The sequence below is a fragment of the Triticum urartu genome, chromosome 3A, assembly GCF_056163025.1.
Source record: "Triticum urartu cultivar PI428250 chromosome 3A, HENAU_Tu73, whole genome shotgun sequence".
Classification (NCBI taxonomy): Eukaryota; Viridiplantae; Streptophyta; class Magnoliopsida; order Poales; family Poaceae; genus Triticum; species Triticum urartu.
Genome location: NC_141875.1, coordinates 70,262,117 through 70,277,044, shown reverse-complemented (window position 1 = coordinate 70,277,044; position 14,928 = coordinate 70,262,117). Strand labels below are relative to the sequence as shown.

The window sequence follows — 14,928 nt, the reverse complement described above, 5'->3', positions numbered from 1 at the left end:
CAGTCCGAGGAAACTTTGAATGGCACGTGGTCCCTCTGGGTTGAACTCCCACAAGCGCAGGGGACGGCGTTTGCAAGGCTAGACTTGACGAATCAGCATAACTTGTATTACCGCAACCAAATTAAAATCTCCCTCGAAGAGATCTCGGATGCGGCTTTGGTATAGGCACATCCTTGGCTGGACCCCAGCTCAGACCCCTGCTAATCCATGACATCAGTTGTGGTGGGGGGCCCGGGCAGAAAGCGGGGGCAGCCGCCCACTTGGCACTTCTGGGAGCCATGACATAAAACCACTCCCGTTGCCATAATTCGGACACCTCTGGAAAGGAACCTTTCGGCCATGGAGCTCCTGCCATCTTGCCTATTGATGCACCTCCGCACGCTGCATGTTGCCCCTCGATCATCTTCGGTTGTACTTCAAAGGTCTTGAGCCACAGGCCGAAGTGAGGGGTCACACGGAGGAAGGCCTCACACACGACAATAAATGTCGTGATGTGGAGAAAGGAGTCCGGAGCTAGATCATGGAAATCTAGCCTGTAATAGAACATCAAGCCCCTGACGAAAGGATCCAGAGTGAGGCCTAGACCTCGGAGGAAGTGGGAGACGAACACAACTTTCTCGTTGGGTTCGGGAGTAGGGACGACTTACCCTCGAGCAGGTAGCCGATGCGAAACCTCGGCGGTCAGGTATCTGGCCTCCCTCAACTTCTTAATGTCCTCTTCCGTCACGGAGGAGGGCATCCATCGGCCTTGAAGGCTGGATCCGGACATGATTGAAGATCCGGAACACCTAACCTGGGCTTTGGGTGTTAGAACTCTAGGCAAATGAAGGGTTCGATTGAGCACAAGAGAGAAAAAGCAAAAACCCCGTCCCTTTATAAAGAAGGTGAATATCAAGCGTCCTCTCCGTAGCCGTTTAGGACTTGCCTATAATCTAGGAGTCCTAGACACGGTTGGGTTACCCATGACCATATTAATGAGAATCCCGTAATTGGGGGAACACGATCTCCGCTTCGGCAAGACATGTCACGAAACTGCCTCGCGTTATGTGTGGAGCTGGTTAAAAGAAACGGTTCGAATAATCACCGGGCCATGACGTAACGTCATGCTGCCAAAACAAGCCAGCAAATTAGATCCGTGAAAACATTATTCTCTCTACGGTGGAATGTGGAACTTATTTTGCAGGGTCGGACACTATCCTCGTATTCAAATTCTTCTGTGACGTATTCGGAGAAGGAACCCACCTTGTAATGCCGAAGACAACTGCGCACCGGACTCATCGTCATTAAAGCCTGGTTCAGGGGCTACTGAGGGAGTCCTGGATTAGGGGGTCTCCGGACAGCCGGACTATCTCCATTGTCCGGACTATTAGACTATGAAGATACAAGATTGAAGACTTCGTCTCGTGTCCGGATGGGACTCTACTTGGCGTGGAAGGCAAGCTAGGCAATACGTATATGGATATCTCATCCTTTGTAACCGACCTTGTGTAACCCTAACCCTCTCCGGTGTCTATATAAACCGAAGGGTTTTAGTCCGTAGGACAACAATCACAACATACAATCATACCATAGGCTAGCTTCTAGGGTTTAGCCTCTCTGATCTCGTGGTAGATCTACTCTTGTAACACCCATATCATCAATATTAATCAAGCAGGACATAGGGTTTTACCTCCATCAAGAGGGCCCGAACCTGGGTAAAACTTCGTGTCCCTTGCCTCCTGTTACCATCCGTCCTAGACGCACAGTTCGGGACCCCCTACCCGAGATCCGCCGGTTTTTACACCGACACTCATTCTTAGGCTTAGGTCCAGACTTGGGTTTCTTCACTTGAGCAACAACTGTCTTGCTGTTCTACTTGAAGTTCCCCTTCTTCCCATTACCCTTTTTCTTGAAATTGGTGGTCTTGTTGACCATCAACACGATGCTCCTTCTTGATTTCTACCTCCGCAGCCTTTAGCATTGCGAAGAGCTCGGGAACTGTCTTATCCATCCCTTGCATGTTATAGTTCATCACGAAGCTCTTGTAGCTTGGTGGCAATGATTGAAGAATTCTGTCAATGACACTATCATCCGGAAGATTAACTCCTAGTTGAATCAAGTGATCGTTATACCCAGACATTTTGAGTATATGTTCACTGACAGAACTATTCTCGTCCATCTGGCAGTTGTAGAACTTATTGGAGACCTCATATCTCTCAATTCGGGCATTTGCTTGAAATATTAACTTCAACTCCTGGAACATCTCATATGCTCCATGATGTTCAAAACGTCGTTGAAGTCCCGGTTCTAAGCCGTAAAGCATGGCACTCTGAACTATCGAGTAGTCATCAGCTTTGCTCTGCCAGGTGTTCATAACATCTGGCGTTGCTCCTGCAACAGGCATGGCACCTAGCGGTGCTTCCAGGACGTAATTCTTTGGTGTAGGAATGAGGATAATCCTCAAGTTACAGACCCAGTCCGTGTAATTGCTACCATCATCTTTCATCTTAGCTTTCTCTAGGAACGCATTAAAATTCAACGGAACAACAGCACGGGCCATCTATCTACAACAACATAGACATTCAAAATACTATCAGGTACTAAGTTCATGATAAATTAAAGTTCAATTAATCAAATTACATAAGAACTCCCACTTAGATAGACATCTCTCTAATCATCTAAGTGATCACGTGATCCATATCAACTAAACCATGTCCGATCATCACGTGAGATGGAGTAGTTTTGAATGGTGAACATCACTATGTTGATCATATCTACTATATGATTCACGCTCGACCTTTTGGTCTCCAGTGTTCCGAGGCCATATCTGCATATGCTAGGCTCGTCAAGTTTAACCCGAGTATTCTGCATGTGCAAAACTGGCTTGCACCCGTTGTATGTGAACATAGAGCTTATCACACCCGCTCATCATGTGGTGTCTTGGCACGACGAACTGTAGCAATGGTGCATACTCAGGGAGAACACTTATACCTTGAAATTTAGTGAGAGATCATCTTATAATGCTACCGCCGAACTAAGCAAAATAAGATGCACAAAGGATAAACATCACATGCAATCAATATAAGTGATATGATATGGCCATCATCATCTCGTGCCTTTGATCTCCATCTCCAAAGCACCGTCATGATCACCATCGTCACCGGCTTGACACATTGATCTCCATCGAAGCATCGTTGTCGTCTCGCCAATATTGTTTCTACGACTATCGCTCCCGCTTAGTGATAAAGTAAATCAATTACATGGCGATTGCATTTCATACAATAAAGCGACAACCATATGGCTCCTGCCAGTTGCCAATAATTGTGTTACAAAACATGATCATCTCATACAATAAAATTTAGCATCATGTCTTGACCATATCATATCACAACATGCCTTGCAAACACAAGTTAGACGTCCTCTACTTTGTTGTTGCAAGTTTTACGTGGCTGCTACGGGCTGAGCAAGAACCGTTCTTTCATACGCATCAAAAACCACAACGCGGTATAGTGATTGCTTTTTGATCTTTAGAAAGAACCCTGTTCATTGAATCCGATTCAACTAAAGCTGGAGAAACAAACACCCACTAGCCACCTGTGTGCGATAGCACGTTGATAGAACCAGTCTCGCGTAAGCGTACGCGTAATGTCGGTCTAGGCCGCTTCATCCAACAATGCTGCTGAATCAAGAATCAACTAGTGACGGAAAGCAATATGTATATACCCACTCCCACAACTCCTTTGTGTTCTACTCGTGCATATAACATCTACTCATAAACCTGGCTCGGATGCCACTGTTGGGGAACGCAGTAATTTCAAAAAAATTCCTACGCACACGCAAGATCATGGTGATGCATAGCAATGAGAGGGGGGAGTATCGTCTACGTACCCTCGTAGACCATAAGCGGAAGCGTTATGACAATGCGGTTGATGTAGTCGTATGTCTTCACGATCGACCGATCTAGCACCGAAGGTACGACACCTCCGCGATCTGCACATGTTCAGCTCGGTGACGTCGCGCAAACTCACGATCCAGTAGAGCTTCGAGGGAGAGTTTCATCAGCACGATGGTGTGATGACGGTGATGATGATGCTACCGGAACAGGGTTCGCCTAAGCACCGCTACGATATAAGCGAGGTGGATTATGGTGGAGGGGGCACCACACACGGCTAAAAGATCAATGATCAACTTGTGTGTCCATGGGGTGCCCCCTCCCCCGTATATAAAGGAGTGGAGGAGGGGGAGGGGGCGGCCTCTCTAGGCGCGCCCAAGGGAGTCCTACTCCCACCGGGAGTAGGATTCCCCCTCCCCTTGTTTGGTTTTAGGAGAGAAGGAAGGAGGAGGAAGAAGGAAGGAAAGGGGGGCGACCCCCTTCCTAACTCGGATTGGGCTTGGGGGGGCGCCCCCTCCTTTTCTTCTTCTCCCTCTTTTCCACTAAGGCCCAATAAGGCCCATACACCTCCCGGGGGGTTCCGGTAACCTCCCGGTGCTCCTGCATACTCCCGATTTCACCCGGAACCATTCCGATGTCCAAACATAGGCTTCCAATATATCGATCTTTACGTCTCGACCATTTTGAGACTCATCGTCATGTTTGTGATCAAATCCGGGACTCCGAACTACCTTTGGTACATCAAAACACATAAACTCGTAATACCGATCGTCACCGAACGTTAAGCGTGCGGACCCTGCGGGTTCGATAACTATGTAGACATGACCGAGACATGTCTCTAGTCAATAACCAATAGCGGAACCTGGATTCTCATATTGGCTTCTACATATTCTACGAAGATCTTTATCGGTCAAACCGCATAACGGTATACGTTGTTCCCTTTGTCATCAGTATGTTACTTGCCCAAGATTCGATCGTCAATATCCCAATACCTAGTTCAATCTCGTTACTGGCAAGTCTCTTTACTTGTTCCGTAATGCTACATCCCGTAACTAACTCATTAATTACATTGCTTGCAAGGCTTATAGTGATGTACATTACTGAGAGGGCCCAGGGATACCTCTTCGACAATCAGAGTGACAAATCCTAATCTTGATCCATGCCAACTCAACAAACACTATCAGAGACACCTGTAGAGCACCTTTATAATCACCCAGTTACGTAGTGACGTTTGGTAGCACACAAAGTGTTCCTCCGGTATTCGGGAGTTGCATGATCTCATAGTCATAGGAACATGTATAGTTATGGAGAAAGCAATAGAAACAAACTAAACGATCATCGTGCTAAGCTAACGTATGGGTCAAGTCAATCACATCATTCTCTAATGATGTGATCCCGTTAATAAAATGACAACTCATGTCTATGGTTTGGAAACATAACCATCATTGATTCAACGAGCTAGTCAAGTAGAGGCAAACTAGTGACACTCTCTTTGTCTATGTATTCACACATGTACTAAGTTTCCAGTTAATACAATTCTAGCATGAATAATAAACATTTATCATGATATAAGGAAATATAAATAACAACTTTATTATTGCCTCTAGGGCATATTTCCTTCAGGAGCATCAAGTGTTTATGGTTAACAAGACCACTAGTTTCAAGAAAAAGGGCAAGGGAAAGAAGGGGAACTTCAAAAAGAATGGCAAGCAAGTTGCTACTCCCGGGAAGAAGCCCAAAGCTGGACCCAAGCCTGAAACTGAGTGCTTCTACTACAAAGGGACTAGTCACTGGAAGCGTAACTGCCCCAAGTATTTGGCAGATAAAAAGGATGACAAAGTGAACAAATGTATATTTGATATACATGTTATTGATGTGTACCTTACTAATGCTCGTAGTAGCGCCTGGTTATTTGATACTGGTTCAGTTTCTCATATTTGTAACTCGAAACAGGAGCTACGGATTAAATGAAGATTGGCTAAGGACGAGGTGAAGATGCGTGTCGGGAATGGTTCCAAGGTCGATGTGATTGCCATTGGCACGCTACCTCTACATCAACCTTCGGGATTAGTTCTAGACCTGAATAATTGCTATTTGGTGCCAACGTTGAGCATGAACATTATATCTGGATCTTGTTTAGTGCGAGACGGTTATTCATTTAAATCGGAGAATAATGGTTGTTCTATTTATATGAGTAATATCTTTTATGGTCATGCATCCTTGAAGAGTGGTCTATTTTTGTTGAATCTCGATTGTGGTGATACATATATTCATAATATTGATGCCAAAAGATGCAAAGTTGATAATGATAGTGCAACATATTTGTGGCACTGCCGTTTAGGTCATATTGGTGTAAAGTGCATGAAGAAACTCCATGCAGATAGGCTTTTGGAATCACTTGATTATGAATCATTTGATACTTGCGAACCATGCCTCATGGGCAAGATGACTAAAAATCCATTCTCCGGAACAATGGAGCGAGCCAATGACTTACTGGAAATAATACATACCGATGTATGCGGTCCGATGAGTGTTGAGGCACGCGGCGGGTATCGTTATTTTCTGACCTTCACAAATAATTTGAGCAGATATGGGTATATCTACTTAATGAAACACAAGTCTGAAACATTTGAAAAGTTCAAAGAATTTCATAGTGAAGTGGAGAATCATCGTAACAAGAAAATAAAGTTTCTACGATCTGATCGCGGAGGCGAATATTTGAGTTATGAGTTTGGCCTTCATTTAAAACAATGTGGAATAGTTTCACAACTCACGCCACCTAGAACACCAAAGCGTAATGGTGTGTCCGAACGTCGTAACCGTATTTTATTAGATATGGTGCAATCTATGATGTCTCTTACCGATTTACCACTATCATTTTGGGTTTATGCATTAGAGACAGTTGCGTTAACGTTAAATAGGGCACCGTCTAAATCCGTTGAGACAACACCATATGAACTGTGGTTCGGCAAGAAACCTAAGCTGTCGTTTCTTAAGTTTGGGGTTGCGACACTTATGTAAAAAGGCTTCAGCCTGATAAACTCGAACCCAAATTGGACAAGTGCGTCTTTATAGGATACCCTAAGGAAACAATTGGGTACACCTTCTACCACAAATCCAAAGGCAAGATCTTTGTTGCCAAGAATGGAAACTTTCTAGATAAGGAGTTTCTCTCAAAAGAAGTGAGTGGGAGGAAAGTAGAACTTGATGAGGTAATAGTATCTTCTCTCGAATTGGAAAGTAGCTCATCAGAGAAATCCATTCCCATGATGCCTACACCATCTAGAGAGGAAACTAATGATGATGATCATGAAACTTCAGATCAAGTTACTACTGGACCTCGTAAGTTGAATAGAGCACATTCCGCACCAGAATGGTACGGTAATATTGTTCTGGAAGTCATGTTACTAGACCATGACGAACCTACGAACTATGAAGAAGCTATGATGAGCCCAGATTTCGATAAATGGCTTGAGGCCATGAAATCTGAGATAGGATCCATGTATGAGAACAGAGTATGGGCTTTGGTGGACTTGCCCGATGATCGGCGAGCCATAGAGAATAAATGGATCTTCAAGAAGAAGACTGACGATGATGGAAATGTTACTGTCTACAAAGCTCGACTTGTCGTGAAAGGTTTTCGACAAGTTCAAGGAGTTGACTACGATGAGACTTTCTCACTCGTAGTGATGCTTAAGTCTGTCTGAATCATGTTAGCAATTGCTGCATTTTATGATTATGAAATTTGGCAAATGGACGTTGATATGTCTCCAACGTATCTATAATTTTTGATTGTTTCATGCTGTTATATTATCATTCTTGAATGCTTTACAATCATTTTATATTATTTTTTAGGACTAACCTATTGACATAGTGCCAAGTGCCGGTTGTTGTTTTCTGCTTGTTTTTTACATCGCAGAAAATCAATATCAAATGGAGTCCAAATGCAACGAAACTTTTTGTGGATCTTTTTGGACCAGAAGACATCAGATGGGCCAGAGAAGCACCTGGGGGGTGCCCCGAGGGGGGCACAACCCACCAGGGCGCGCCTGGGCCCTCAGGCGCACCCAGGTGGGTTGTGCCCATCTTGGTGGCCTCCTGCACCGCTTCTTCGCTCTATAAATACCTCCCAGCTCCAGAAACCCTAGGGGAGTCGACGAAATTCCATTCCAGCCGCCGCAAGTTCCAGAACCATGAGATCCAATCTAGAACCCTATTCCGGCACTCTGCCGGAGGGGAACACGATCATGAAGGGGTTCATCATCCTCATTTGTGCCTCTCCAATCATGCATGAGTAGTTCAACTCAGACCTACGGGTCCGTAGGTAGTAAGTAGATGGCTTTTTCTCTTTGTATCTCAATACAACGGTCTCTTGGAGATCACATGTGCCTCAGCAAGCCCACGTCTATGTTTAGTTGCTGACTACTCTCTGCACATGTGATCTGACATTCTTATTTTGCACTTCCTATGTTTAGTTGTTGACTACTCTCTTGATTTTGTACTAGGTCATTGTGAGCGGCAAGCTCAGGGCCCAGAGAGCCAAGTCGATGAAGTTCAAGGACGGGTACATGATCTCATCTGGTCAGCCCGTCAACGAGTACATTGGTGCTACAGTTAGGCACGTTCTTCTCAGACATGTTTGTTTGTTGTGCTGCTTACTTAACCTTGTTTTTTCCGGTTTGTTGCTCATGGAACTACATATGATTCAACATTGGCTTGGTTTTGTAGGGCGTTCTTGGTATCAAGGTGAAGATTATGCTTGACTGGGACCCCAAGGGCAAGCTTGGCCCTACCACCCCGCTGCCTGACCTCGTCACCATCCACCCCCTGGAGGAGGAGGATGAGCTGCGCCCACCAGCTTTGGTTGAGGTCTAAAGTCTCAATAGAGCAAGCAGACCATGAAAGAGAAAATTCCTTATTTGACGCTATCTTAAAATCTATTTTCTTATTTGACACTGTAAAAGTTTTTCTTCCCTATTTGATACAAGTTCTAAATTTTATTTCCTATATGACATTTCCGTCCATTTTGAGACTAAATGACACATGAAAAGACTCTTTTACCCCTCATGTGGTACGTGTGTGAGGGGCAATAGCGCACGCACGCAGCATCAGTGCGAGGGCAAGAGAACACACGCAGCAACACATACACATGTACCAACACACACACGCGCGCACACACACGCAACAACACGCACGCGCACGTGCACACACACACACGCAACAACATGCACGCGCACATGCACACACACGCACACACACGCAGCAACACACATGCACACGCACACACACGCAGCAACACACACGCACGCAGCACACACACACATACACACACACACACGCAGCAGCAGCACACACACAGGCAGCACATAGGCACGCAACAGCACACACACGCGCGCGCACGTAGCAAACACACACTGCAGCACACATGCACACACACATGCAGCGGCAGCACACATGTGCGCGTGCACCCACACACACAACAGCACACACACATACCGCATGAGGGACGAAATCGTCTTTTCAGGTGTCATTTAGGCTCAAAATGGACAGAAGTGTCGTATAAGGAATAAAATTTAGGACTAGTGTCAAATAGGGAAGAATAACTTTTCCAGTGTCAAATAAGGAACCAGATTTTAAGACAATGTCAAATAAGGAATTTTCTCGACCATGAAACAGCACATCATTTTGGTCCTAGCTAGTTTTCTATCCCTGTGATAAGCGAGGGCTATGCAACGCTCGGTTGCCTACCTTACCTTTTAATGGACAAAAGTTTTTGTGTAATGCTTCTATGTTAATTTTGTTTAAACTAAGTTTTGCCGAGACAAGTTACTTATGTATGCCAGAAACCTTTGTTTGGATTGATTCTGCCCAGCTAGTTTGTCGCTCTTCCGTTTGTGCCACCTTTTCACTGTTTGTTATGTGTTCTTATGCGTTATCTGACAAGCTACTTTAAGAAATGTTTGTTGTACATGCAAAATTGCATCACGAAATCACATTGCTGAAAACCGTGGCAAGAAAAAACAACATCAGAGCTTCAAAATGCATTTGAAAGTAAGCATCAATTTTCTTTTTTACCACGCCTTCCATCAATGTCATTTCTTGATGAAATTTGCATGCACAACAAACATTTTTAAAGTATGCTTTTTCTATTTTATTTATTTTACTGTTCACATAAGGAGCATATGAGCTCAGGTGTAAAACTCCACGTCTGTGGGGGGGGGGGGGGGGGGGGGGGTTGATTTTAAGGCAATTCTTTACAACTGAATAATAAACCAGGATTCAGATGAAGTGTTGCAAAAGAGCTTCTGTTGCGAAGAGCTCGAACCCAAAACTTAGCATTTTCTAATCTACAAAATCGAGCTTCTACCACCAAAGATTGCCATCGTGGAACCCTTATTATATATAGTTATACAGTAATTCTCCGGAGAAGTGTCTACTACAAGGCAAGCTAAAAACTCACAAGAGAAGGTTAAAAAAGAATAGCTATAATTACACATGCTCAATATATCCATCCAAATAGCTTTGTGCCTCTCACTCTGCTCCAGCGGATCCATTGCAGTTGGGTGAGCACTTCGCCGGTGAGCCGTCGAGGAGCTGCGTGTTGTGCAGGTGGTGGCGCTCATCGTCGTCGTGCTTCATGTTCTCGACATCCTCGTGGCTCAGGAAGCAGGGCTGGTTCGTCGAGCACAGCACCCTCGCCCACATCCTGTCAGTGATCACGACCTTGTTCTGCTTCTCGGTGATTCTCTGCAGCCAAAATTTTAGACTATCAGCATAAGGTTTGATAGGAGTTCGACAGATCTCAGGGTTGATCACTGTTTCCTGCTGTACTTACATAGAAAGGGATGTAAGCGTGTCTGCCGTTCACGGGCGCGACGGTGAAGCCACTGTATCCTGCCATGGCGCCATGGAGGGCGCTGTGCGCAAGCAGGGTGCAGTAGACGTTGTCGGAGGCGTTTGACCGGACCGCGCGGATCATGTATGTCGGGTCAATGTACTTGAGAGTTATGGGGAAGTTAGTCTTCTTCTTGAAATGATCCTGCATGATGAAGAAAGCCAAGCAATTCAGTGGTGGAATATGACCAGGGCTTTCTTTGGGCTTCAAACTTTCAATCTACTAACAAGTGGCTTGTTGCTGATTCTATCATGACTTGATACTAATATACTTGAATGAGCCAAAGAGATAAAGAGCATTGCTTGTCCCCACATTGACAGGGAAAGGAAAGTTTGGACCAGAAATCTGACCTTGATCTTCTGGGATAGCCAAAGGCCAACATCCAGAAGCAGCTTATTTCCAGAAGCATCCTGAGTGTCCACAAAGTTCATGCTTTGGGCGATGAGATCTTGGCCAGCACCCTCGGCCACCACAATGACCATATGACCACTGTCCTTGAGCCGTTTCTCGACGAACTCAAGGAGGCCTCCTTTCCCTTCAAGGTAGAATGGAGACTCTGGGATTAAGCAACAATCCTGAGATAACAAGCAAAGCAAAGTGGTCAGTCTTCGACTCAACATTACTGTTATGTTGATTAGTGTAATGAACTTATAGAATGAATGATAACAACATACCACGTCACGACTAGCTAGAGTAGCATACATTGCGATGAACCCTGCATCAATATAATTTATAACTCATTATTATTTACTTAAAACCACTTTCCTTCAGAATCTGCAGGAGCAGGTATTACTTTTAAGATGTGACTGCAAGTTTGTAACAAGGAAAGAGACATACCACTGTTGCGGCCCATTAGCTTCACAACACCAATGCCATTCTCTGCACTTTCAGCTTCAACATGAGCAGCGTTGATAGCTCTCTGAGCCTCCTCCACAGCAGTGTCAAATCCAAAAGATTTATCAATCACCTGTGCGGACAATTCAACATCGAAATCACAACCAGTGTGGAAAACAATCACTCTTGTACATAAATGCAGGGGCAAAGGAAAGAGGGGAGTACCGCAATATCATTATCGATGGTCTTTGGGACACCGACCACTGCACATTTGAGGCCCCGTCTACGGACTTCCTGAAATTAAGTAAAAGCAGTTGTATGTGAGACATGGAATTGAGCGTCTGATTGAGACCTTCCTGCAGTAGCAATTTTGTTACCTCATAAATTACGGAAGCGCCTTGCTGAGTACCATCACCTCCAATGATGTAGACCTGGTTAATGCCACGGTCCTGAAGACTATCCACAATTTTGGCAGTGTCATGTCCACCCCTTGAAGTTCCAAGAATGGTCCCCCCTCTCTTGTGGATGTCATTCACTGATTTGGGTGTCAATGTAACGGTGTTTCGAGAATAGAAGCCCTTGTACCCACCCTGCATATTGCACATCCAGAATTAGGTTCAGAAAACAAAAACAGAATAAACATAACGGTTGACAAATAGCAATATTATATTCAGGCCTAACTAATGACAACACCATGTCGTTAAGTGCCGGCAAACAATGCTTATTAGTGTCACCATCAATATTGTATTCTCAGGGAGTTTGTTCCGAAGTAACACACTTCTAAGCAGTTTCAGGATTATCAACATTGCAGCATCATGTTATTACTTATTAGGTGACAGCTAAAAATGCTTATCGGTGTCGCCATCAATATTGTATTCGCTGGCGGTATTGTTCTAAATCACACCTTCCTAAGCAGTCAAAATCAGTTACTGTGATTAACTAGCCTCGTTAGCATCGTAACAAAGCACTATGCTAATCCTAAAATACTAACCAGAGCATTGTGATAATTTACAAATGCAAAACAAACAAGAAGAAGACTCCGGAAGTCCTCACCTCTATGCCAACGACGCTGGTGACACCGTACATGTCATACAACCCGCACACGAGCTCGCGGATGACCGTGTTGAGCCCGGGGCAGAGGCCGCCGCAGGTGACGATGGCCGCGTTCACCTCATCGGGCTGGAAGTAGACCCTCTGCCGCGGCCCGGCGCGCCGGAAGTGGGTGCCTCTTGCACTGTTCTTACGAACAACAATCTGCAACCCATCCACAAAGTCAGCCTCGGCAGATCACCTCGCATTCTGTTCGCCCAAAAGTACATAATTCACAGAAAATTTCTCACCTTTTGCGTGACGGTGTCGTCCGTGTTGACGAAGTACTGCCTGGGATGGATGGACAACACGTGGTTGGAGCAGGAAGAAAGGTCAGCTTCGGGAAACATGCGTGTTTGGATGGAACTGAACTGTGCAGGGCAAAGAAAGGAGGGGAATTCTTACTTGACGACCGAGTAGGCAGGGTTGTCCTGGAGAGGATTCGGGTACGTCTGCAGATCAGCAACGGTAATAAGATGTGAGCAATCGATTCAATTCAAGGATTCTGTAACTGTAATCTGCAAACAAATCGCGCATAGAAACTGAAATTTCAGTTTCTTTCCGGGGATCGATCGATCGATTGATTTCCCTGTGTTCCAAAATTGTTGGAGCAGCTGGACTGCATGGCGATCAGTTTATCCTCGAATCCATGGAAAATCGTGAAAAATATAAAGATGTGGAGAATCCACAGAAGGGCGCCAAAAACAGGGGCCGGGAAAGCATGGGGACTTGACAGCTCCGAGCTGAAATCAAGCAGACCAGAGCACCAAAGCGATCGGAACGGGACACGGCGAGAGGAGCACGGGGGCTATGGCACGCACCGGGAGCTCGGGCATGTAGTCGGTGAGGTGGGGCACGTCCTCGAGCACGTAGCCGGCGTCGCCGCCCACGAGCTTCTTCTTCATCGCCCACTTGCACGGCGCCTTGGCGGCGGCCGCGGCGGCGGAGGAGGCGAGGGGCTCCTTCCGCGGCTCGAGAAGCTTCATCTTCTGCTCCGCCACCGCCACCGCCGCGGGGGCAGGGGCGACGCCGACGGACTCCATGGCAGGGAGGGACCCCGTCGGTAAGCACGAGGTGGAAAGATGAGGAAAAAAAAAGGTGGTTTTGAGATCACGAGGGAGCTTGAGCTTAGCCGGTGATTCTGGGAGTGATCCTCCTGCTCTTGGTGTGTGGGGAGGAGAGACGCCGGGGCGGGGGTTTATATATTCGGATTAGCGTCGTCCGCGCCGCCGTTAGCCGCTGGGTTTGACGGCGGCGACGGGGTTTGACGGCCGCACGAGGGGAGAGGAGGGGGAGGGGAGGTGGGAAACTTCGCGGGGTTCCCGGGAGGGGCATCGGGGTTTCGGGCTATTTACGGGCCTGCCATTTCGTGTTGGCCTTGCGCGAGAAGAAATGTCACCCGGGTCGCCTTGTCAGTACGCGATGGGATATATCACGGGGAAGTTGCTCCTTTTCTGGTATTTGTTTGAGTCGAAAAGATCGCCACTTTGCTTGAATTTTTTTAAAGGGAAATATATTAATAGCGCGCAGATACCAATTGCATCCGGTCTTTGCACCTACAAGATGTCGCAACGACATCTAGGATGCACACAACAACAAAAAATAGCAAAGAAAGAAAAGAAAAAACAAAGGTCCCACCAGAGCGACTGACTTCTCTCAGCAACCGCACACAAATCACCACCAAATACAACATCCAAAAAATATAGAAGGTCTTCAAAAGCAACTCCTTCAAGAAGTAACAGTGAACAAGCACCATCGTTGCCCGATCCAAGATATTAGGTTTTCACCCTGGAGAAGTTCAAGCTCTCAAAACAATTCCTTCGGCAAGCCAATTGCCAGGCACAACCAATGAAGGGCGGACCTTATTTTTTCACCCCGGAAGTCACAGCTGAGTACCCGAGGAGCACCACCAAAAATGAATTCCTCCAACTATGTTGCCCCCACTTGACACTGCCGCTCCTGAGAGTTATCGAACACCTGAAGGCTCTGTCTGTCTAACTGATCCTCCGATCTCAGCCACCATGACATTCTCCACAACTGCCTACATTATAGAAATCGAGAAGCTGACATGTCCCATGGTGCCAACAAACAATAGAGCTTCGCGCCACGCCATCATGGAACCTCGTAGGCTGGTATGGCGTGCACGGCCGAACTCTATCTGATCTAGATATCTTGGCCAAGATCTAAAGCAGCAGTTTCGGAACACGACGATGACCAAATCGAGGAGGACCGATCATGT

At 46.0% G+C, this 14,928-nt stretch overlaps 2 protein-coding genes across 2 annotated transcripts; one reads left to right on the top strand and one right to left on the bottom strand.

Annotated features, from left to right (window-relative positions):
• Window positions 1-8,380: 8,380 nt before the first annotated feature.
• On the top strand, window positions 8,381-8,769 carry LOC125548114 (small ribosomal subunit protein uS3x-like). Its single transcript, XM_048711794.2, has 2 exons — window positions 8,381-8,508; window positions 8,600-8,769. Exons 1-2 carry the CDS (start codon window positions 8,419-8,421, stop codon window positions 8,744-8,746), a joined length of 237 nt encoding a protein of 78 aa, XP_048567751.2. The 5' UTR covers window positions 8,381-8,418; the 3' UTR covers window positions 8,747-8,769.
• A 1,478-nt stretch (window positions 8,770-10,247) lies between these two features.
• On the bottom strand, window positions 10,248-13,962 carry LOC125543181 (ATP-dependent 6-phosphofructokinase 6-like). The gene is made up of 11 exons (XM_048706436.2): window positions 13,511-13,962; window positions 13,095-13,141; window positions 12,941-12,980; window positions 12,654-12,854; window positions 11,978-12,190; window positions 11,826-11,894; window positions 11,604-11,733; window positions 11,441-11,481; window positions 11,117-11,341; window positions 10,707-10,910; window positions 10,248-10,618 (listed from the first exon to the last, which is right to left on the bottom strand). Exons 1-11 carry the CDS (start codon window positions 13,730-13,732, stop codon window positions 10,403-10,405), a joined length of 1,608 nt encoding a protein of 535 aa, XP_048562393.1. The 5' UTR covers window positions 13,733-13,962; the 3' UTR covers window positions 10,248-10,402.
• Between the last annotated feature and the right edge of the window lie 966 nt (window positions 13,963-14,928).

Bases quoted from the DNA above. Each gene is read 5' to 3' on its own strand.
- LOC125548114 (XM_048711794.2), top strand. From the start codon at position 8,419: ATGAAGTTCAAGGACGGGTACATGATCTCATCTGGTCAGCCCGTCAAC. The intron at 8,509-8,599 runs GTTTGTTTGTTG...TTGGTTTTGTAG, and splicing joins GGCACGTTCTTCTCAGACAT to GGCGTTCTTGGTATCAAGGT.
- LOC125543181 (XM_048706436.2), bottom strand. From the start codon at position 13,732: ATGGAGTCCGTCGGCGTCGCCCCTGCCCCCGCGGCGGTGGCGGTGGCG. The intron at 11,895-11,977 runs GTAACAAAATTG...ACTTAATTTCAG, and splicing joins GCGCTTCCGTAATTTATGAG to GAAGTCCGTAGACGGGGCCT. The intron at 10,619-10,706 runs GTAAGTACAGCA...TTTTGGCTGCAG, and splicing joins ACGCTTACATCCCTTTCTAT to AGAATCACCGAGAAGCAGAA.